At 39.4% G+C, this 26046-nt stretch overlaps 1 protein-coding gene across 1 annotated transcript in view; it reads left to right on the forward strand.

The window, feature by feature from the left end:
• LRMDA (leucine rich melanocyte differentiation associated) overlaps positions 1-26046 on the forward strand; it is a 939296-nt gene that overhangs the window by 506654 nt on the left and 406596 nt on the right. Inside the window, exon 5 of the mRNA XM_042459731.1 lies at positions 7069-7195. Within this exon, the coding sequence (XP_042315665.1) occupies positions 7069-7195 (127 nt within the window). The remainder of the gene's footprint in view (positions 1-7068; positions 7196-26046) is intronic.

Consider the following 26046-nt stretch of genomic DNA (forward strand, 5'->3'; position numbering starts at 1 on the left):
ATTATTTTATTTTTATGCTGCTCTTCCACAGTGACTGTAAGCCTAGCAAATTTGTGAACATCTGACAGTCTTGGACTGAGGATGCTGCGACTCTGCAGAATTAATGCAGTTTGACACTGCTTTAACTGTCATGGATTTATTCTATGGAATCCTGGGATTTGTTGTTTGTTGTGGCACCAGAGCAATCTGACAGAGAAGGCTAAATAAATCAAAAAGCTACAAATCCCATAATTCCATGGTACTGAGCCATAGCCATTAAAGCAGTGTCAAATTGCATTAATTTTGCAGTTTATATGCAGCCACTAGAAGGGCAATAATCATACTTTCATCAGTTATCTTGATAATAACTAAATTCTTTCCCATTCGCACTCCAAATATTTTAGAGTAAATATAGGGGTGGTACAGAGGAGACATGGAGGCATTGTAGTTAGGGTGCCAATCCTGACAACTGTAAATTTGGAAGGTTGGCGGTTCGAGGCTCAAGTGCCACGTGATGGGGTGAACTCCCATCACCAGTCCCAGCTTCTGCCAACCTAGCTGTTCAAAAGTATGCAAATACAAGTAGATAAATAGGTACTACTTTGTTGGGAAGTTAACAGCATTCCATGCAGTCATGCTGACCACATGACCTTGGAGTCGTCTTTGGACAACACTGGCTCTTTGGCTTAGTAACAGAGATGAGCACCACCCCTTGCTGTCGGTTACAAGTAGATATTCATGTCAAGGGTAACCTTTACCTTTACAGAGGTAAAAAGAATAATTGAAAATCTCTTCTTATTACTGTTCCACTGATGGCTGTATCTGATGAAGCCATTTTGTCAGCAGAGTTGGACTTAAGACTATTTCCTATTCACATTTACAAGCATCGTGCCATTGCCATGATTGTATATGCACCTGAAACTCACCTTAAAATCCAGCCATCTGTACCAACTCCATCACTGAAACAAGAGATGTGTGGTGCTGGTGAGTAAGGTGCTGAAAGATGTTGAATGCAGCCTCCTTTGATCAGCAGTGATGGTGCAATGATCTCGGTAGTGTCCTGTCACAATTCTTTGTTGCACCATCACTGACTGGTGAGCAGGGGCTAGCTATATCATCCTCAAGTGAAACAAAATGGCAGTGAAACAAAACTGCATTGCTTGGGGTGGCTGACTATAGCTATGCCCCAGATGCAGAATCTCGGTGATTATTCTTCAAGCATCATATCTGTCTTTCTCCCCCGTCCTCTACTTGCTTCTTGCCACTACCTTTCTCAATACATAGTTATAGTTGATATCATTGAAAAATAAATACAAACATATTTTAGTACATTACTACACACACCTTTTAAGCCACAATTACAGTGGAGCCTTGTTATACGCTGGGGTTTGGTTCCTAGATCCCCCGTGTATAACAAAATGGTGTCCCTTATAAAAAATGGAAAATCAAGGTTTGATATTTGAAATTTATACTTTTTTTGAACATTTTCAAACCGTGGATGCTTGAATCGGTGTATAAAAAATCCATGTATAAGAAGGGCTGACTGTACACCAGGACAGAAATGGCATTGGCCATAGTCATCACACAATGATGCCTCTGACCTGTAGCTACTTTGTCCCCGACCCATCCCTTTTCATTGATGGGGGAAACCTATCAGTGACTTGGCAAGCACACAAGTCCCAACATGCAAAATACCTGGGGCAGTCACATGGTTGCCAGTTATGTCGTGTCAGTATCCCCCGTCACTATTCCCATGCACCCTGATTACATTTATTTATTTATTTTCTGTTTTGCTCTTTCTTTCTTTCTTTCTTTCTTTCAAGTTGAGGTAGCAGAGTTCTGAAACTACATGAAAAAGTAAAATTTAAAAACCCTAAAGTCATGCTGGGTAGGGCATAAGGTAGGAAAGCAGGTTTAAGGAAGAGTCAGGAACAGACTGCAATGAGGGCAGCCACCCCGACTGTGCAATTGAAAAGAGATGCAGTAATGGCTGCCATGAAAGCAATGCTTTCTCATCTTATTTTCACTACCACGACTGTTGTGGAAACAGGGCTTGTGTGGCTAAGTCAGTAGTCAATGAGAATATACACACACACACACACACACACACACACACACACACACATTGTTGTGGAAAATGCTTGAATTTCCATATGAGGTAAATTTACAGCTTCATAGCACCAAAGGATGGGACAAAAATGTACTGTAAATTGAATTCAAAGAAACACACCTAAATTGAGACTAAGAGTATTTCACATCCCTAAAATGAATGGATGGTTAATGTTAATGGTGTGTCTCTGTTAGTGCCATCCAAGCTCCTTCCCCTGACCTACTGCCAAATGGAACTTCCTGAACAGACTGAACTCTATGCATAGCCAATTTCCTAAGGACATTGTAGACTACAAGAGAGTTTGACAGGCAGAGATAAATGGGCCTTTAAAGACTTTCCTGGGATATCTGTTTTGCTTCTCTCCAGAGCTCATTGCTTTCTCTCACCAATGCAGATAATGACCTTCTTTCACACATCTGCAGAAAAGGGTATGCCTTCTAACACCAGTTTCAGGAATTCTGAAAGGGGTTCAAAGTGATGCTTAAAACTGCATTTGGACTTACTCCCTTAGCCAAAATAAAATATTCTATACATAGAATGTGAAAATTAGATGGATCCTTTTTCATTAAGCAGTACTCCTTTAACTAGCAATTTTATAAGTTGAAAGCAAGTGCAATATGTCATGCAGTTTATAGATCCCTGTGCCTGCCATAAAGTGTTTTATGATGGCTGCATTCTGTGTTATTAGTAGCTGTCTCTTTCTGCAGCCATTGCCATTTGATAATGGTCTTAAAACACCCCAAATTACTTACCTGCAAGCAACATTCCAGATAGTGTCTGTTGACAGTTTGAATAAGTTTAGTGCCCTTTTGTTGTACTTTACCTTCAAAACAAACTGATTGAACCATCAATAGCTCCCTGGAAGCTGACAGAGGCCTATCATCTGGTTTAACCCTCTGATAGTAGGTTATCTTAGGGAGTTAACCTCCTTGCATTGTTAACTTGAATGTTTTATGTACTATGCAACTTTAGGATAGTGCTGTGATAACCCTAGTAACTAAGTCATACATCACCGTAAAGAGATCTGGAGCGACAAATAACCCTGGATTAAATTTACAAGGCTTGAATTTATATTATAACATGTTCATTTTGTGGTTTTAGGAATCCTTTTCTATATGTTTTTATAGAAATGGGGGTTATGTTTCATCTGGAATTCCATCTTCTAGTTGAGATGTATGGCATAGTTTAATATCCATACCCATACCTGAAAAAGCAAGATAATAGGTGAAGGTATTCCTAGATATTGTACTTGGCTAGGTTAAATATTCATGCTGCTGTATATGTCTTTATCCTGTTATCTCATCCTATTTGGAGATAACACATGTATTGGGAGGGTTCAGTGGTAACATTCCTGGCCTTATAAGCAATGGTTTATGAAGCCAAGAAGAAATGTGAGGACTACATGATCTCTGTTCCATTCTGTTGCTCACTAGCTTCAGTATGGGGACTGTAATTTGATTTTTGCTTAATATCCTGATTAATAATGCAATTGTGGTAATAGTAATTAAAAATGGTAGTTTAAACAAACCACTATCTTCATGGTGCTGTTCTAATTCAGAAAGATCCACAAAATTTCTACAGTTGAATTTATGCCACAAATTTTTAATTATCAGCAGCAGCATCCAAACAGTGCAAAAAAGAAAAGAAAAGAACTGGAATGTGTCCAAAAGAAAGTGATGAACATTTTGATTTTAAAAAGTTGAACAAATGGCTGGAATAAATCAAAAGATTTGAATATCATTAGTTTACAGAAGGAGCAGTTGAGAAGCAGTATGATGGCCATCTTCACATAATGGGTCCCTTCGAGGAGAAAGGTGCCATATACAAATGAAATAAATAAATAGATATAATTGATGTTCAGTCAGGAAGATAAAGGAACAAGTCTGATTTCTTTTGCTCCACAATAGGATCTTTAAAAGTTGTTTAAAATCATAAAAGTAAACATTAGGGGGGGGGAATGTTCCTGATGCATTAAGCTATATGCCAGTGGAACAGTTCATTATTGACTTCTAAACAAAGTCTTGGTTGGGCTGCTTATGAGGGATAATATATATAATAGTAGATTTTCAGCAATGATTAGACTAGACTCTAGATAAACTGTGAAATTATTTTATATTGTTCACTGTTTCATATACAAATTTTGCCACCCTTTCTAAAAGCAACAAGTGAGTGAACAATCATAGTAAATATATTTCAGAGGAAGGGTATCACACCTGAAAATGTCCTGCTCTTCAGCCTTAACACATTACACCCCAAAACTGAAGAACTTGGGACAGGCTTTTAGATAAGGATCTGAGCACATTGGAGAGTACATAATTATGGTTGCCTCAGCATTGATGTAGTAACATTAAAGCATATTCCCAGCATACAGTGCAGACCTACAGTATATAAAGAGTCCTTAAGAATGTGAATGTGGGTACATATGCACTTATTTAATTCTTGCTTTGCTGAAAGAAGTTTGTGCAGTTGGGATTTAATCTGGCTATTCTTCCAAATGTAAGGCTTTATTGCATTTATTGAATTCTTCCATTATTGCAAGGCTTCACAACACTCACAACAGGGTAGCTTCCAATGTCTGCTACAGATTGCTTTTTGTAGTTCAACATCCTTTGCTATACAACATCTACAGTGCACTGACAAGATGATTGAGGAAAGTTTCAATGATAGAATCCATTCCATACTGCTTTTGTTCATCTCCTCACTCCCCCACAAACTCTCTCAAAATTAGGAAGTTGTTTGTTCCCTTTTGGTTAAATCAAAGAAAACCTTTATGCCAAAACTGTTCTGCTACAAGTGCATACTTCCTCTGATGAGGTTATGTGAGACTGACATTTAGGGCTTTGGTCCAAAGCTGGCAGAGAGATGGAGCAACACTACCTAAATCTGTTGTCATTTTTGTGGCTGCTTCCTTGATGGCATCTTTCAATCCGTCATTAAACATTTGCTGATTTTGTAATGGTGATGCTTTCTGCACTTGAATATTAATCTTTTTTCACCCTTCACTTGGATGGGTTTTTTTTTACTCCTCCTGAGCTTTACTCTTGACATATTGTTTCCTTCTGGTTAAAATAATTCCTTGTCTTTTGAAGTTTTTCTGCCAGTAATATAAGATGGAAATATGCTCTTCCATTGAAAGATAAGGGCCATCAGAGTCTTGCAGGGGACTGAAAGGACACTTGACGAAGTTGTAGATGACGGTGAGAATATTTCAGTATCCCCAGGCATCCAGCTATGCTTCAGAATTTCAGAAATTGACTAGTTGAGGATATGCAATGCTTTGTATGAAGCCCTTTCCTTTTTACTGCTATATCTTTCACAAAAATGATGTGGTTGAGGGTTTGCATTCATAAAGTGGGTAGATTTCAACATGTGTCAGTGAGCACATTCTGTCTTATTAAGAACCGACTAACCCACCGCCTCAGACATTACCAGGTATAGCTGGTTGACTTTTTTTGTTTTGTCTAGTTGTTAAAAGAAAAAATAAATAAAATCATAACCATTGTTTCTCCTCATCTCCAAGGAAATTGGAAGCTACCCAAGAACCAGTTTGACCCTTAAAAAAAAGTCAGTGGAGGCTTTTTCCTGACAAACTCCAAGGAAGGGGGATTCCATAACCTCTCTAAACAGCTTATCCATTGAGTTTGGACATATAAAGCGGCTGTCCTTTATATTTGAACCTAAACAATTTCCTCCCTCATAATCTTGGGCATGTGTGGTTGCCTTTCCAACACACATGCCCAAGTAATGAGTCTCAGGCTCATTACTAGAATGATGGTCTATATAAACTTGGCATTTGTGGGAAATATTATCAATCACCTTTCTGTTTCCTGCCAGGAAAGGATCTGGCGCTTCCTCTCCCCGTCTCCACTAAGTCTGTTTCATATCTGGGTGGCTGGCTGTAAATAGAAAGTGCTTGAGATGAGTTGATATTATCACCTTCCAGGGCTGTTTTTTTTAAACGTTGATTCATGCCATGCTGTGCCATGCTCTGTCAGCTTTTTGTGAATAAATCGATGTGTGTGGGTTTTTGGCTAGCCAGGTTCCAGCTTTCATGCCAAAATGTTAGCTTAACATACCCCCCCAGCAGTTTTGAATCTTGTATAGTGCTCAGACATGAGCCTGTGTTTTTCTGTATTGATATGAATTTAAACTTTGTTATGGTTGTGCCTCACTTGGGGGAAAACTGGAGAAGTATGAAACTCCATTGAGAAATATTACTGGGCTTATCAAAATGCTTTTATTGTTTCTGAGAGCTTCTCAAAGTTTTGCACTTGCATTACCTTTTGTCACTATGTATGTCTGAAGTACCCTTGTGTTTCTCAAAAGTGTTCTACTTTGAAGTCACCCTCTGTGAATTCACATAGCTCTTGAGTATGGATGTCCAGAACTAGACGCAGCATTCTAGTTGTGTCTTCAGAACTCTCTTATCAACATTTACCCTTCCAAACTAATTATTCCAAACTAGAATAACAAATTGGAAGCTCATGGCTTTCACACTGCTGAAATGTTAGCTTGGGTATGTGAGTCACCAAGGAGTGGTTATTTAATAAGGTATATTCAACTAAGGCCTGTTACAGACTGCCAAAATAAAGCTGCTTTGGGTCTCTTTGGTGGTATGCTGTTTAAATGATGCATGCATCCTAAGAATCCAGAAGCTGCACCAAAGCTGCACTCCGGTGCTTAGGAATGGAGTGTGGCTTCGGCACGACCTCCGGACTCTTAGGACCCATGCATCATTTAAACAGCATACCTCCAAAGAGACCCCAAGCAGCTTTATTTTGGCAGTCTGTAACAGGCCTAAGTAACAAATATAGAACACTGGCAGTTGCTGTTGTTGTTGTATTAAATTGAATGGATGATTTTGTGAAATAAAAATGCTTGCTGTTATAAGCTTTTTGGAAAAGCCATATCCATTGAAAATGTTGTCCCTAGGTCAATGAACATCCTAACCTAAAGTTTTTCCATTTTTGAAAAATCAGGTATTTTGTTCTGCACAAATTAGCCAACCTGAAATTCCTGGATTCTCGGAAAGTAAGCAGAAGTGAACGTGAGGAAGCCATTTTGAGGGGTGCCTTTATGAAGGTAGTGAAGCCCATGGATACTAAGGTAAGGAACCTTATGCAAGCTGTATGATTATTTTTGAAGGTCTAGAGTCTTGGGACAGCAGTTCTAGTCTTGTTGTTGAACCCAGTTAGAAGAGAAATTGGAGCCTTGTTCTGTTGAGTCCAGACAATTGATATTAGATGATAAACAAATGTGTTAGCATTACCTGAGTGTACAGAAATCACAATTTGCTCTTTAAAGCATTATCACTGCACCCTTGGACATGTTCTGGTTAATCACAAGGTATTGATCTGTATCAGCAGACATTTGTTATGTGTTACAGGAAAAGGCAATTTTTATAAAATATGCATAGTGATATTTATTCTGTACCCCAATTATGATTTTGTGCACAAGAAGGGAGGAGTGGGATTTTGCTTGTAAAGTAAGGCTTTCCTGCTGTCCCTCCACACTACAATCTCTTGCACTTTCCCCTCTGTTAGTGAAAGTTGGACAAACTGCTAGAAAGTTGTAAGACTAGTTGTTGGGTGACAGCAGGAGGGGGAAGCTGACGAAATTCCTATGAAGGGAACCTGTACCAGTGGAAGTGCTTTTCTGCTCAGGTGAGGCGCCACTGGATGCAGTGCAATGTGAGCATGAGTTTCAGTGGCGTTTCTGCAGAAGGTTTTGAGCAAATATACCTTTTGTTTGTGCCAAGCTGATTATATTGTACTGGCCTAGATAATGGAGGGAGAATCTCTCAAATGGAAATTTTTAGCTTTCTGGTATCATTTCCCCCATACTGCGCTGTTTGGTTACATATTCAGAAAAACCGGGATTTTGTATCCACAACAGTTAAGAGTGTAGTACAATACTATTCTAAAGGGATCAGTATTTTTGCAGAAGTCCAAACATATCTTGGAATTGCTAGCTATCTAAAATTCAGTTCATGTGTTTCATTGAGCAACTTCTACATGCTGGTTTGTTTTGTAATGTATGTGGTTAATAATTTATTTCAGATTTCCAATCAACCTTAAGAGCAGAATAACAGTTACAGAAGTAAACTGTAACTGAGGTCATATAAATGTAGGTAGATGGATTTGGTATCAGCTGCACATTTGCAGCAGAGAGCAAATTAATTCAGAGCTAGTCATTTCATAACTATTAAAGTTTTAACAGTTCTTATTTGGGGATTGGTTTGACACATTGTTTACTAGTGCCTTTAGCTATTTCAACTCTTACAATGCAGTCTGTAATAAATGAAATCATTTGCTTTGAAGCCCTTATAAAAGGCTTCCTCCTTTGCTAAATCTTGTAAAATGCAACAGTTGAACATGTAATGATGTTATGTTTATACTGTCTTCTTTCTGTAATCATTTCAAACTACACTTTATATAAATATCATATTTCAGAATTTTACTCTAACACTGCTGACACTTAATATTCTTACAAACAGGCATCCGTCTTTGCCTAATCATTGGATGAAGAAGTGGGCTAGTGTCTTAGTTATTCCCTTTAAATAATCCTTTGTTTTAGGCAAGGTTTCTTTTCATTTTAAAAAGATAGTATCTCTTCTTAGTACTTTATTTATTGTAATACAGTCCCATTTCCAAACTATATAATTTTTGAATTAGTTATCTCTTAAATCTTACACTGAAACATATACTTATTTCCCCAATCCTTTTAGCACTAGGTACAAATTTAATATTCTGATATACCTTTCTAAAATTGTTTGCTACAGAATTGCTAGGTCTTACCTAGCATAATATATCCCCTTTTGTAAACAGTTTGGATGCCATGAGCAAATGCCTCTTGGGGTGCAATGGAATTATTGTCATTATACTTTATTATATGTTACCTATATATTGGTTTATCCCAAGAAACTGTGGAGCAGGCTTGAAGGTATTACAATGAATTTGGTGCACAAAATCTGTATGTTCAAAGGCTCGTGCACACTGTGTGAAGTATTTATACAGTGAGATTTTAAATTGTACAAGCATTTGTTGTAGACATGGCTGCATAGAACTGGTATGTTTGATGTGGATGAAGATGGGAAAGTTAGTGTGTAAAAGTTAACATATTGAGCTAATTGTTAATATATTACAAAATCTAAATCTATTTCACTTCTGGTGAAAGGATGTGCCTTAATGAAGTTAATTTTACATTGACATTTAGATTTATATTGGTTATCAGAGTAAAGGTGAAAACTGCCATCCATTAATTTACTCCTCACTCCCCTCCTGTCTCCTTTTTGAGACATTGGAGCTCCATGGTTCTGGAAATTCCCATTCCTCTGCTGCCTCCCATCAAAGTCACTTCTTGCTTTCCCCTTTCCTTCTCATTGCATTATCCTCTTGCTTTCTTTTTGTTTAGTTTATTGATTACCATAAAGACCTCAGAAAATATCCCAGAGTTTAAAAGTCTCAAAATTCATTGTCCTGGGATGAATAAATAACATATATGTTGTATCCTATAGGAATGGAAAGAATATCCAAAGTTACTAATTCCCTGGATGAAAAATCAGTCCTTAGAAAATTGGACAGCTTAATCAAAAAGAATAATAAAGTGGTGTGAATTTTGCATAGTTTTTGCTTGGGACTTTCACATCTCAAATTCTTGGAAATACACTATTTGTTTGTACAACAGTTATAGGGTTTTGTGTCAAAAACACATTTTTAAGATGACCACATATGTTTTTAGTTCGCAATTGCTGCTTTCTATGCAAAAAATCCCCAGTGATCTTGGACACAATAGCCACATGGCCTTGTTAGGCAATCTTTTGCGCATAAAAAACACAACAACGCTCACCCATGACTACCTGGAAACCATTTGTGAAACCCATCCCACCCCCCACCCCAATTCTAACATACATAGACACATACACCGTGTATTTCTGTGCCAAATAAATTCTAGAAACAGTTGGGATATGGAAATCCATTCATTCTTCTGCTACAGGAAATGAACTGAAAATTATTCATCTTAATCTGTGAGGACAAAATAGTAGAATAGGGATTTAGAGAAATTTAACGAATGCGCATTCCTCTTAGAACTTAAGATCCCAGATCCAGTGCAACTTGACAAAAACATCCAACTGTGGGAAAAAAAAAAATTCCACATGTGGATGTTCTTTTCACAGTGCACTGGATCTGGATCTTGAGTTTCTAGAGAATGCGCCCAATTCGGTTTTAAATTCTCTAAATCCCAATCCAATTTCTTTGCATCATATCTTGCATTCTTTGTGGGGTATTTCTTTTACTGGATGGGTTGTTTTTTAACTTCCGTTTTTACTTCCATCGGGGATTTTAATGTATTTTCATTAATATGCCATTTTTAATGCATTTGCTAATGTTACACATTTCCTCACTGATGGAGATGCGCTATTGCTACCCACCATTTCCAATTATATATCTTTTAGTGTCATTCTTTTAATATACTTTTATCTGTTCATATTTTATATAACTTTAGCTAGATATATCTATATATAGCTTATATCTTATATCTATGTCTGTATGTATTTCATATTTTGTTTTGCCCAAAACAGGCAGGTTAATTCGTGTATACATCCACAGAACAAGTAGGTGACCTGTAACTTCCAACTCACTATTTACCACTACGAGTGCAAAAAAAAGAGGGTTTTCCTCCTTTGATATGGTACCGATTGAAAAATCAGTCCGTAAAGGAAGCAATGGTCTATATGCTTCCATTAAGTCGAAACAGAGTGTTGGGGCTGTGTGCTGAGAAACGACATATCCAGTTAGAGAGCCTGGGTACGCAAGAAAGATATAGTTCTTTTCGTACAGTTCGTCAAAAAAATCTTCCGTTTGCTACAATATAAAATAAAATTAAGCTCATTATCTAATCATCGATTTCCTTTTGATAAGACAACTAGTTTTGTTTTTTACAAAATTGTAAATGAATATTTGTGCAGTGTTCGAACCTGTGGATTATTTATATCTCAGGTCACATGTTTCCATGGTTGATTATATTTAGGGGATTTAATCTTGTTTATTTTGCCGTACAAAATAAAACGAGAGATGTGCATGACCAGTGGGAGTTGAAACCTCTTCTGGTATTTCCTCTATTTCGCATTTTCTCTCAGTACAAGAAAGAACCCGGAGGAGGAAATGCTCGCAGAGGATGGGAAGATGGGAAACGTCCTTCTCTCTCTCTCTCCTCTCTCTCTCTCTCTCTCTCACAATCACCACACACACAAACAACAGCACTCCCTTTTAAATGCGGATCCTACTAACCCTTTTCTACAAGAGAATGGGATCAAGTATAATTTTAAAAAAACCCCTTCATCCTGTGCAATGGAGCCTTTTCTTAACCTTCATGTGGACTGCACCCAACATTTCCCCCCCTTCTGGCGACGTGGGCAGATCCTTTCCAGGAGCCTGTACATCAGGATGGGAATCATGCAGAATGGTTTGGCTATCATTCCTCCCTATTGTCTATACTGGACTGGGCTGATGGAAATGCGTCATCTAGAGGACCACATATCTGCTATGGAGTATTCATCTGGTGAGTGTCCAAAGAACCTGAAGAATTATCCAAAAAACACAGTTTGGAACTGGCTGGAATGGAATAGAGCCTATTGGCAATCTGAATCACCATGATCCCCGGCAATCCTAGTCCATCATTTGAACCATTGCCTTTCATATGTTGACGTCCCCTTTGTTTAGCTGACTAACACCAGTATAGCTTGCACTGCAAAGTGTTTTTGCCTTTGATGAAACTCTTTCTTTCTGTTCCTTTAACATGTTTCTGATCGCTTTTAGACCCCCTAGAGCATCTTAAACTGCGAAGAAAGCCCGGATATTATGTGTACAGATGACAAGAAAACACACCTGCAGCTAATCATGATTACAATTAGCCGTAGTTAAAAAGTTTAATAAAATTTGCCAAATAAGTCTCGGCTGACTGGACAGAGTAAGAATTCGTTTTAATGTGACCTTTGGGTCTTCAGTTCTAATTAGTTGTCTGGTCAATTGCCTTGCAATTAACACACTGATGATAAATCACATTTGGTTTCAGAATTTTTACACGCCAACACAGCTGCCAACTTGTCTAAAAACTGTTTTAATACAAAGTGTTTCTACGGTTTATGTTTTATTGCATTTATGACTCCCTTTCTTGGTTAGCATTTTGGAGTTTTGGAAAAGGTTATGAATTTATAAACTGACTGCATTTATATCATATTTAAAAACTTAATGCTATTTTTCTTAAAGACATCTGGGCCTCCAACGTAAAATATTAAATGTCATGTAGAAACGTAGCAGTTTAAATCATGGTCAAATTCATTTTTGAGTGAATCATGAGGCTTCCAAGATTCTGAACATATTTCTTTGTAAATCTGGCAGTTAACCACACTCATAAAATCATTTCCAAGCACATATTCTTAATTTTAGGCATTAGAAAGCATTTGGCTACACAGTGAACTGTTGTCGCCGTTATGTGATCTCAGTTGTACTTTATCCATAGTATGTTGAAAGAGGGAGAAAAAAGTCAACTTTCTCTTTTTCTTTTTTATTCTCTTCTTTTTCTTCTTTCTTTCTATTTTTTTGCCATCGGTATTTACTTACTTTCTTCTTTTAGCTGATTTTTATGCACATAGAATTACTATTTCTAATTTCAAGGCTGATGAAACAACTCATTGTATGTTTTTTATATAAGGGCTGACTTGCATCCAATTACTTTCAACTACGTCTAGAAATGAAAAGTAGTTGAATCATTTCTTCAAAAGGCCTATAACAATCTCTCCAAGAGAGGAACACTATAGGTTGCAACTCCTGCCAAACTCACAAAAGTGTCATTCTGCACATTAAAGAAAACAAATAAAACTATCTTCAATCCTGATATTTTCACTATGGAGGTGTGATATGTGTGAGTTAATGTACTTTTATATTACCTTTATAATCAGCCTCTACCCAGAGTAGGCTGGCAGCAGGGCAGTGACAACTCTGCCATATTACACCATCTTCAAGGATGGATCCCATGTATTAAACCCTTTCTGAAAACTGTTCATTTGAGCCTATTAAAGAAATAACTAATAACATGCCTTCTTGACTATTGAAAGATAGTTAAACATCCCCAACCAACGGATTCTTGATAAGTAAGTCCAAACTTGATACAAACCATGGCATGGGGGTACTGTGGGGAATGTAGAGACGCACAATAAAGTTAGTTTGTCCCACCTCTAGTAGTGGCACTTCATGACAAAAATCTCAGAATTACAGAGCTGGAAATAACCCCTAAGCGCAATTTGACGTTCGCTGCCAGTGCAGAAATTCAATGTAACAGATCCAACCTCTATTTATAACGCTCCTAAACAGAGAGTCCATCAGTCGTCAGAGGCTGGTTCTCCACATAGCTGCTTCCCACTGTTCACAACAAGATCTGGAGGGCTTCAAGTGCAATTATATGTCTCTGGCCCACTGGCTGCTGAATGCTAATGTACATCTTAACCTTTTTCCCAGTTGCTTTGAGCATGGGGAAGAAGGAAAACAGTTTCCACCCCCCCAGTATAAATTTACCATCCTTCTCAGAGATAAGGAGGGCAGCCAGGACTCGATCTGGGCACGTCTCCTGCCACCAAGTGGAGAAGCTGCCCCACCCAACTATTTTGGTGCGTACGGGTTTAGACCTCGTGGAGGGAGAGGTACTTCAACTCTTTTCAATAAGGTCTGAAAAAGTACATTTTCTCCATGGTCACTCCTGGGTATGTTACAATCGATGTCAGTCTATATTATTCATATTCATTTTTTTAAGGTCCCAGGAAAGCAAACTATGTGTTGACCTGGCTTATGAAGGGATAAAGTTTAGAAACAGTACCAATCAACTGTGTATCCCTAAACAAAGGACCTAAATCTTAACTCTGCAGCATTTCAATACTTCTTAGCATCTGGAACAAATCAGACACACAGGTGAATTTGGGCCCCAGTTGATTCCATGTCTTAATTTCTCCGACTAGACTACATAATCACTCTATGGCATGGATTCTCTGAAGAAAACAGAAACAATAGTTAGCCTGAAAATGACATCAGCAGTGTTGGCATGCACATCTGAGACTGGTCATGAAACCAACTTCGTAACATTAAAATTATTTCCAAACCCCCGTCAGTTCCAGGCATTAATGTCTCCAGTGAACCAAATGGTTGGGGCCATGGTATCTGAAATATCATCTTCACCTTGTATGAACTTGCTCACATTAACGATCCGACACAGAGGCATTGCTGTGTGTCTCACAAACTCAAGAGGCCAGGTTGAGTGAGTAATGATAAGTCTTTGTACAGCAAGTGCCTTCATTGTGGACTCCCACCACCGAATCAAAGTGGCTCTGTCCTTCATTAGCTTCGGTAAGTAACCAGAATTGTATTATCCATATGTTTTTTATTTTTTAAAATAGAAAACAAATTCTTCTCTTTTCTAAAATTTACTTTTTAATGAACATTGCTTGACTTTGTTATGGCCGTTTTTAAAGGATACATCAACCAGTTATACAAATATCCTATCCTAAATCTCCACACAAAACATTATGATCCAAGTCCATTTTGTTTTAATATATTTTCATCAAAATTTTACAAAAATTTGCAAATTCAACTGGGCATGGACCGGGTAAGCATTGTCCCTGTTAGTGCTCTTAGACATCTCAGCGGCTTTCGAAACATAGACCATTGGTATCTTCTGGAGCGCCTGGCAGAGTGGGAATCGGTGGCACTGCGCTCCAGTGGTTCCGATCCACATCTCTGGGAGGTTCCAGATGGTGGCAGCTGGGGGAACGTGTTGCTCTGATAAGAGCGGCCCTTCACTCTGGGGTCCTCAAGGAGTCCATCTGTCTCCCATGCTTTTTAACATTTAATGAAAACGACTGAGAGAGATATCCGGAAGACATGACGGGCGCGGTTTATCGTATGCTGATGACACCCAAATCGTCTTCTCTATGTCTCCGAATGATTGCCGTGACCAAGGAGACATCTTCTCTGTTTTTTTTTTCTGGCCTGTCGGGGTCGGGGGTAATTGGCTGGATGAGGGGGAAAACAGACTCAGCCCTGAATCCAGAGGGAAAAACGGAAGTTACCTTGTGATAGGTCTCCCGGCCCCGGAGATGGCGGTGGTTCCACCTGTCCTGAATGGGATCATGCTTCCTGTGAATGACTCAGTTAGCCGTTTGGGGTGCCTCCTTGACTCGTCGCTCCCACCTACATCTCAGGTGGAGCGACAGTCAAGGCACTTTATCCGCTTCGGTCCCTTCATCCGGCCACCTGCGTCCCTACCTGGTCCAGATAGACCTTTGGAACCTTGTAGTACCTGCTTGCGTAACCTCTCACTTGGATTTCGCCATGCCGCTCTACAGTGCAGCCCTTGTATCACATCCGGGAAGCTGCAATTCGTGCGAATATGGCCAGCACGACTGTTCCACTGGTACATCCAGGCCAGTCATTATAACAACCCGTACTTAAAGACCTACCCTGGCGCCTTTCGCTCCGGGCGCACTACCAGGTGTGTTTATTACCTATAAAGCCCCTAATGGCTGGGCCCCGGTTACTTAGAGGACCGCCTCTCTCCTACAATCCGGCCCCGCAACTCAGTTATCTGGCAGCAACTGATTAATCGATCCATAGGTTCGATTAGTTACCACCACCAGGAGGGCCTTTTACCACCTCGGCCCCCAACCTTCTGGAACTCGTGCCTGTTGAGCTCCGCTCAGCCACCTCCCTTGTCCAATTTAAGAAGGGGCTGAAGACCTATTCTTTCGCGCCATGCCTACCCGACTCCCACTCATGGTTACTCTCCCCTACCTCCTTCGTAGCCCTGTCTAGCTGGCATGAGGTTTGGGCCATTGCGGTTGTTTGTTTTTTATACTGTATGTGTATTTCAAACTGTTTGGATTTTATTGTATGTTTTTTTGCTGGTAAACCGCCTTTGCTTTCTTTTAGAAAGGCGTTTATATGGTCGGTTATAGAAATCAATTTTATTCTTTTATAACTATGAGGAGAAAGGTGAACATATTTGCCCCACTATAGCAATTCTCAGCTGGAATTGCAACGACTTTGTCTATCTGGACCTTTCACCAAATACAAATATCCCACATTTATGCTGTGTCAACTACCAACGCTTCAGTCATATTGCTTTTTTCCTAGGGACCAGAAAAATCAAATCATCTCTTTTGCTTTTGTCACTGTTTCACATAACAAGTGGCCAATTCAAAAATAATACTGCATGTATCGGACTGCCAGCAAAAAAATTGAAAAAACTAAATAACATCAAACAATTAAACAACAAAAAAATACATTACTTATTTTGTTTTTTTATCTAGGAAATGCCACCAAGAATTTCTCCCTCACCATTTTTGTAGTTGTATAGGGGGTTTAACAAACCTCATTTTTTTTTAGCATTGCGCAAAAAAAGATCTCCAAAGAATTTGGGGAGGGAACGATATCTCTGCCCAAAGGAGGTGCCTATTTCTTTATAGGATGTAAGAAGGGGGGTTGGATTGCAAACGATGTGGAATCTCCCCTTTGCACAGACATTGATCTTCCTCTCTGCCTTTAAAATGTTTTGTTGTGGAGATTGCTGTCTGCACCAGTTGCAACAGCACCCAATCATGGAGTGGTGTCAGGCTTTTATCTTTTTACCAGCTCCTATTTCTGTCCTCTCTGCTTGGCGTGTTTATCATCTGCGGTCATTATCTGGGGAACAATAGACGATAGTAAGATTGCCACAGGTGAATGGTTAAGGTCCACCATTTGATGATGCCAGAGCGTGATCCGCACTTTAAAATGCAACAGGCGAGGACACCATGGATAACAATCAGTGCCTCAAAACCGTTTGAGGATTTGCAGTCCAGAAATTAGTGGAGGGGGGAAGGGAAATGTCAACCCACAGTTTCGGATGGTTTAAAGTGAGGTGGAGTCGAGTAGTCACTCAGTTGCATTTTACTTTTTTTTTCCCTGAAACCTGTGCATTGGCACAAAACAACATCAACCTTTAAAATGGCTTTCAGCTTGGATAACTTTAATCATTTAATTGCTGAAGGTGGCCATCTCCTAATATCTTCCAGTAGACATGTAAAATCGGCTTCTGCACTAACTCTACCAGCCTTAAGTGAAGAAAGAATCCTTTAGGTATTTGACATGGATAGAACAGAGAGCAAGGTTAAATAGTCACACACATTTTGGGATGTTGCCACAGTTTCCGATTCAACACCTTAGACTCTGACCTACAACTATGAATAGGTAGTATTCGCTACACAGCTCAAACCATGAGTCTATCTTCAGCCCAAAATACGGGGGTAAAACTGAGTCGTTTGCCTGTTTAGAAAGGAACGATCAGGATGGGAGGGAGGGAGAGGGAAAGAAAGAGAAAGAGTGGGACTGCTGCCACCAATGCAGAATTAATGCCGTTTGAGAGCACTTAACTCCTAGCTCCATTACTTGGATACTGGGCCTCTGATATTTTGTTGTGGCAACAGTAGCTCTCTGAGAGAGAAGGCTAACAAGTCTCACAAAATTAGAACCCAAGAATTTTCCATAGCATGAGCCATTGCGCAACTAACGTGATATCAAAATCATTAATCTTCCGTATCGAGCAGCCAAGCGAAACTATTACACCCAGCAGGCAGAACATACTTTGTTTAAAATCAGTAATCTTGTCAACAGTTCTTGGTACAAGGAGCAAAGCGCCTATGCCAGCTCAACTGCAAGAGACTGTTGGGGAAAACATTGAGTTATTTTCTTCAAATCCCCATCATTATAACAATCCTATGCAGCTTACTGACAGTAATACTTTGAATTCGTGTGAAACTGCTTCTGTGGGAAATGCTTATGAATTGTGCTGCTTGTTTCTTAACCAAAAAAAAAAAACTCTGCCACTGAAAACAGACTTCAGACCAAACTAACCTGTGTTGAGCCTAGACAAAAAAGGTTGAAACATGATTTATTGTCATTTTAATATTTACTTATACATTTGCAAACCAGAAGCATTATGGTGTCTTTAAAAGAACGAAAACATAGCAGCTGCCATATATTTCCAGTTTCTATATTGGATTGTGACAACTGTACAATGACGAAAGAGGAAACGTGAAGAGAAGAACCCATAGAAATGTGGTGCTGGAGGACAGTTTCTGCCGATTATCCCAGGACATCCAAGGTGGCATATAAATAGTCCAGAAGCAGAATGGACACTCGCAGCCAAATAATAAACTGACGCTGTATAATGTGAAGTCGACGGCTTTAATGGCTGGCATCCATATCTTTTTGTGTGTTTTTCGGGTTATGTGGCCAGGTTCTAGAAGCGTTGTATATTTGAATATTATGAGGCCACATAGTTCCCTGAAAAGCCGTAATGCTGGATGACGTGAACGGCAGTAGGAAAAAGAAGTATACTACCAGTAGTTCAAGCTACAGGACTGAGTATGCAGATTGAATAGGGCTTGCTGATAACCGGGGCCTATGGGTCCATCACCCCTAGGATCACCTATAAGTAAAAGGTTAACTTGCTGACACGAGGATATCTGCACAAACTTCCATATTCTGTGACTAATCCATGTGATTATGAGTAAGGTGAAATCTTATTTTGAAAACAAAAGCAGACGGTTGGCTGTTGAATGTAAATTAAGGGCAATGTTCAAAAAATTGTCATGCCATTGGCCTAGCAGAACATCTGTTCTGTCTTTGTTTTAGTTTTTGTTTTGTGTGTCGTTTTAAAAACCCAGATTGAAACCTTTTTTTTTTTTCCCCAATTTCTGTAGTCAGGGAAAGCCGTTTCTTTTCTTTTTATCATTCGTTAAACGGTAGAGAGGACAAAGAGACTCGGGAGAAGCAAGGCGCTATTGAACATTTGTCCTGTGTAAAGACCAGCAGAGGAAAGAAACATTAGAGTAGGTTAAAACTCAATAAATACCTTTGGGGAGTGAAAACAGAACTTACCAGATGTAAGGCGCTTTTATTGTTCTATTTACAGAAACAGCGGGTGGGAACACATAAAAGTTTATTATTATTATCATTATTTATATATTTATTCGAGTCTGTTGGAATGAGAAAATGAACCAATTCGCCAGTCCACCCACTAACCAGGTATGGAATCTGGATGCCACCCACTGCTTTCAAACATTTGTAGGATTTTTTATGGTTGAGACACCATGTAAATGTCTAGCTTCACACATGAAACAGAGGCGAGTTACAAACCTGTCCACTTGGGATGGTCCGCATGACGTCCCATTTTTAAAAAACAAGGGAGTTCCTCTTCTAGGACGCCCCTGGATCTAGTCGACCTCTGTCGTACAATATGGAAACGGCCGTTACACACAGCCGGCGCCAATCTTCATATTCAGGATGATGTGTACGTCCGAAAGCCGTCGCGGTTGGTGTCTGTGATGTCGCGAATGCGCCCCTGGCGCCTCGTGACTTCACAGAGGCGCCGCAAGAAGAAGCTCCATTTTGGAGATTCTCTTTCGGCGTGCAGGCGCCGCGCCGTGTGGCTGCTGCGCTCCCGCACGGGAGCAAACAGCGCGGCGAGGGACCGCCCCTCAACGCGGCGGTTTTTATAACCTGCCGAAATTTCTAAACCAGAGGGGGGGGCTGTGACATCAGATGTTTCTGGGCCACAGCTTCACCGCCTTTTCTCCACTACTGCTATGTTGCTAAGGGTCATGGAAGAGCAGTCTGACATATCTCAAGGGTCCATTTGGCACCTCTTCTTAAAGCGTTTTCACATGAGCCCCAGTTCTCTCATCGTCTTTCTTTCCTGGAAAAGGAAGCTTTAATACTGGTTGGGAAAACAGTTCTTATCGCATGTCTTCAGTTGCCAGACCTGCAGCTGTAGTGGCCACTGACACCATCCAGGACTCTTTCCCCCATCATTGCCTCCTTAACTGCATATCCTGCCTATGCTCATACCAACAAGCTTCAGAATTTATTTTTTTAAATCCCTCTTCTTCCTTTGCACAATCAGCCATTACGGCAATGCAATGCAGAGGTTTGGCCACACATCCTTTGGACCGAACCAAACGGGCATTGTAATTAGAGGAGGAACATAGAATCACAGAATTCATCGCGTTGGAGCGACGACTATCACAAGGGCCATCCAGTCAATGCCTTGCCATGCAGGAAATCTCAATGAACGGCATCCCCGACAGATGGCCATCCAACCTCTGTTTAAAGGACCTCCACAAAAGGCTGCTCCACCACACTTATGAGGGCTCCTGTGATTTTGAGCTAATGACACAGAAGCTTTCAAACTCTCTACTTGCATTATCACACTCAGACAAAAAGAGGAAACAGTTCGTTGATAACTTACCCTAGTAAAACAACACCTCTTGAAACCATGAGACACACCAAACTGACCACTCTTTTATAACATCGTCTTCTGGCCAGGTGGCCTTCTTTATTCTGGCAACATGGCAAGACAATGGCTGCGAAAGACAGAAAAAATCCAGGAAGGAATGCCAACTTCTTCCCCTTTCATACGAGTCCATTTATTGCTTTAAGTGTTCCTGATCGCTCATTTAAGTGGTCTAGATAAAAGCCCAGGCTCGATTCAGGGTTCAGACTTTCAAGATGTATATCATAATAGAGGAATAAAGGGCTGGAAAAATGTATCTATTTTATTTTTTAGTGTAAAAAACTGTATATTAAATTTCCTTTTAATGTTCTTGAGCCCACAACATGGATTTGTTGCTTACAAAAAAAGGATCATTATGTTTAACACTTTTTTATTGCCAGTGCTCAAAATGAATCAAACATAGTTAAATAAATTAAAAAAAAGGGGATTCTGAGTTGCCATTCCCTTTATCATTCCTCCTCTCCTCCTTTTGTGGCCTGTTCTTGAAATAAAAGGAGAGGATAAAAAATGGTGGTTATGGTTTTACACCTTCTGTGCCAGTTGTGGTCTTGCTTTTACAAAGATTTGTTGCTGGATATTTAAATTGTTTAAAAACAATATGTAAGGATTCTTTGGTTATGGCCTATAGGGCAACTGTCAGCAAACCTATTAAATACACTAGCAGAAGGAAACTTTATTATATTATTATTATTATTATTATTTATTTTTATTATTATATATTATTATTATTATTTGTGTATCCTTATATATAGATTGCAACATATGTACAATTGTATGGTTTTCTATATTATTTACAGTTCCTTACAAACTAAACAAAGGAGCAAATAATCAACCTTTATATTCTCATGTATTATTGCGAATTCGTTCTTCTTTTTTTTGGCTATTTATATGTTCTACTTCCTTTGGTAAAACTGGATGTACGGTTGTTTCTTGCTAATTTCTTCCACTTGCATTTTCTGATGTTTCCCTATCTTAACTTTAGTATTCCTACAGCCTTCTTTAATTTTCTTAGCCATACCCTTATTGCATCAGTATGATTTTTACTCCATTCCCATCTTTCTTGGAATTATTTAGTTGAAGACTATTTAGGATGGAAATCAGTAGCTTGGATGATCTCGACTGGAATGCTAAGTGTATATCTTTGCTCTTTAGCATCTTGTCTAGGTCTTGCATACATGCCTTCCCATTCTAGTATTCGATTTCTTAACTGTCGTATCCTCTGAGCAATGTTACTCAAGGTATGAGACATCCTTAACTATTTCAATTTCAAACATTGTCTAGGTTGAATTATGTATCGGTCCTCTGTGGTAAGGATTTTTGTTCTTCTTTTTGGTGGCATGTATTCCACCACATCATTTCTATCTATTAAGTCCTTTGATCATTTGACCCAGTATTTAAGTCTCAGAAAAAAACCATTTCCTTTCCAAAATATGGATCCTTTTCCTTATTGTCCATCTTGAAATACACTTTTTCTCTAAATGCTCTTGACATAATATAGCTAGACAGATCTCTTTCCAGTCTATAATAAAGTCTTGCATATGGAGCCGAATAAGCTGCGGACACACTGACTTGGTGGGATACAATTTCCCTTCACTTAGCACTCATGGAGACTATTCTTATTATTATTCTTATTATTATTTATTATTATTATATTATTATTCTTATTATTATTATAGCGCACTGTCAATTTATTTCTCATACTAATAATAATAATAACTTTAACAACGGCCCTTTGGCCAGCACAACAATTTATTTATAGAGCACTGTAGAAAGTAAAGAGGTCACAACAGAGTATAAACCTGGCCACTATATGATATTAAAATAATAACAATCATTCCTATTTTTTTTAAAAAATTATGTAGAAAGATTTGGGAAATGTAATGACAAGTCATATTAGCAAGGGTGGACAATTTTTTTAAAATGCATGAATATTGGTCTTTTTCTGAAAATATATTAAACTAAAATATTACACTCAAACATATGTGATTCTTACATGTTGACAAGATATGATGAACAATACCATAGGCAATTCTACACAGCCTCCCACCACAGCCATAAATTCACACCTGAATAGACGTTTTCCATTAGTCCAAGGTCCCACTCAATTGTTCACATAAACATTAAAAGAATACAGGAAGATGAACAGTCCTTCTCTCTTTATCTCACAATTCAAAAGCCAACACCCCCCTGCTGATGAAACATTCAAGTCCTTCCTGGTAGTACCTGTACCAGCTTTGAACAGGAATAAGGGCACAGTCTAAATAATTATGTCACAGAAGACAATGACACTTTGCTCTTTTTACAGGCGTAGAGATGAATATACTTACAAGGCTGGGACATATTAGCAAATTTTGGTGTCGTATTCTTGAGCTGTCATTTTGAGTGATGAAGAGCTGTCAAGCCAGCAACATGCTTGCATGGAAGGCATTCCACTTTGATCTACATTATGCCAGCAAAATGCGGTCATGTTTGGCATTAAATAAGCTTCCTTGTGGCAGAATGCCCCTTGCCCAGCAGGTTACAAGATTTCATTTTCAGAAAGAAAGAAAAAAAAGAATCACGCTGAGATACGTTCATATTTTGACATCTCTAAATATACATCACTGGGTAATGAAGTTCAGCTTACTTTACATGGAGACAGAACAGAGCGATGAAAAGAAAGTTAAGCTGTTTTCAATGATGACTGTATCTCCTGTAACGACAGTCATCACAAAAACAGACTTTAAGCAACAAAAGATGAATGAAGCAAGAGAAGAAAGAGCTTCTGTTAAGAAAAATAAAAAAAAAAAAGGAGGCAGAGGGTTGAAAAATTAAATATTTATGATCTATGAGACTGGTGATTGCAGAACTTTGATTTGAAGTAAACAAAGCTAGATTGATGCACAATCTGCTGAGCCTCATTCATGTGTGTTTAAGAGGTAACTGCCCTCAAAGATTTATGCAAACATGAGATGAAAGCAATTCCATGTACCCCACCCCACAAGTCACTCCAGGCCTGGTGAAAGGCATTACTCATACACTAAGGGGTGCAGGACCATATTTTAGACACAAAAGAAGGCAAAGACAAGGAAAAATTCAGTCAATCAATTAGTCTAACAACAATTGCACTATATTTGAATTGCACACGTCGGCGGCAGTGGTATATCGCAAAATACACAGGAGTTCAATGGGAAACACAACAAGAAGCATTTTTACCGTCACATGTCGCTCAAGAAACATGACATGTTAAAAGGCCATAGGGGATTTTGTGTTAGGCCAGGTAACATTATTAGAAATTAATCATTAATAATGGCGCAGGAAGGCGGAGGAGGAAAAATGAAAAAAACAAGCCTGATACAAGGGCTAAATCTATTGCTGAACAATTATAAGAAAGGGCAAACGGGTTGGCCTGTAAAAAAGAAGGGGAGAAAAAGTAAAGTAATTCTTTTTCCTGCTCAATCATTGCTCTTATGAGTGGACAAAGTATATAAAACTACTGATACAGTTACAGTAGACCTTTATGCAGGCATCCCCAATTGGCATGTCCACAAGCCTGCCACCATTAGGAAACAACCTTGCTTCACGTAATGGCGGGTGCGTGCACATGCAGAACTGCTATTAGGGTGATGGGGCTTCAGGTGAAGTCCGTGTCAATAATGTCGCGCTTGGGGCAACATGCATGCACTGCAAACAAGGGACAATAGGGGATATCACTAATGGCGTGTGGTGCAGCATGTGCACCAATGGGGGACATGGGAAGCTGTCCCTAAATGGTGGACGCACATGCACATGCCACATGGGTACAACAGGGTTGCCATCTGAGATGCTAAATCCACGTGTCAAGTCTGCAGATAGTGAAGCCCCATTCATATTTCTCCGATTACAAATTAAGGCAGCAGAGGCAGTGTTTAAGCACATTAGGGAATTCAATAACGCAGGACAAAGAACATAAAGCAATACATAAAAAAAAACATCAATAAAAAACAGGCGACAACTTCAAGAGTAAATTTAGCTTAAATGTACAATACAGGCCTATTTTGACATTAGACGCCTCACTCTACAATTACTGCATATCACATATGACTGACGGAATATTTACCATTAAAAAACAAACAAATGCCACATACAGAAAACATAGTGTGCTGTTAGAGAGATCAGCATAAAACCTCCCCCTTCCTAAACCTATTTTTGTTGTTGTTATTGTTGCTGTTGTTGCTGCTGCTGCATGTGTGTCCCTCAAGTTGTTTCCAACTTACAGCAGCCCTAAAGCAAACCTATCATGGGCCTTCGTTGGACAAGATTTGTCAAGAGGGGTTTGTCACTGACATCTCCGAGGCTGCGAGCGTGTGATTGTCCACTGTTTACATGGCTAAGCCTGTATTCAGAGTCCTAGTCCAATGCTAAGATCTCTACCCACATTCTACATATTGTTACTTTGTGGGGAGAGAGAACTTCAGTATGTAAGTATTATCAGATGAACATGTCAACACAGGTTTACAATAAAATAAATGAACCATATGGAAATAAAAGATATGGTTTAGTAGAGCCAGAATGGTGTAGTGGTTAAGGGGCGGAGTAGGCATGGACTGGATTGATTCTTTTGAGCCATGAAACCCAAGGGTAAGATCTCAGCCAAGGGGAGCATAAACACTCTTTGAAGATCCAAAGAAACTCATGATAGGGTGCCTAGAGTGCTTGTGGTAAATCAAAATGATTGGCAGGTACATGACCATTTATCTGAGCAGTCGGGCAATTAATCACTGGCCCAGACCAACAGATGGGTGGTAACCACACATAGGCCAAATCCAGTGTGTGCCAATCTGTGAACACAGGCTCAGTGACACCACATTGATGATGCTGGCGTCCACATCATGCAGCCTCACCACCAAGTGGCTCCCTTGAGGCCTGGCTGTGCTGTCCTTCGCTGAAAAGTAGAATGGGTGCCACCATGTGCCAGGCAAAGAGGGGGCTTTTCATGACAGGTTAGTTCAGAGAAAATATTGGGTTATGGAACAAATAGGATTCTGCGAGCAGGCATGATGTAACAAGGAATCAAGCACAAGGATGAATCAATGAGGGTTTACCTTGTTCTGCCAGTAAGAGAAGATTTGAAGGACACACAAAAAATTAAAAAAAAATTTTTAATACAATTAGTTCTTTATAGAGTCCTATTGCCAGGATTATGCCAAAAGCCTTTTATTTTTTAAAGAAGGTCTTGGGGATTCCAAAAATTAGCTCACAAGTTGTAGACTCTGGAAAGAGGTTTTTTTGCAACTGGAGGTTCTTGTGTTCTCCCGGACACTGGGGAAGGAGGAAAATAATACAAGTGGTACCCCGGGATACAAAGCGCCGCCTCTACGAAACATTTCCGGGTTTACGAAAACAAATCAATAGGAAAACAACTGTGTTCCGGGTTACGAGTTTTTTCGGGTACGACAAAATTTTTTGTGCTTTTCGCCTATTCGCACGAAAATCGCGGCTTTTCCCATTCATTAGCGGCCTATTGCTTTTAGGATTACGAAGCATTTCGGGTTACGAACGCGGAGGCGGACACGAATTATTTTCGCGTAACCCGGGGTGCAGTGGTAGGGTGGTAC

Source organism: Sceloporus undulatus, chromosome 3, assembly GCF_019175285.1.
Source record: "Sceloporus undulatus isolate JIND9_A2432 ecotype Alabama chromosome 3, SceUnd_v1.1, whole genome shotgun sequence".
Classification (NCBI taxonomy): Eukaryota; Metazoa; Chordata; class Lepidosauria; order Squamata; family Phrynosomatidae; genus Sceloporus; species Sceloporus undulatus.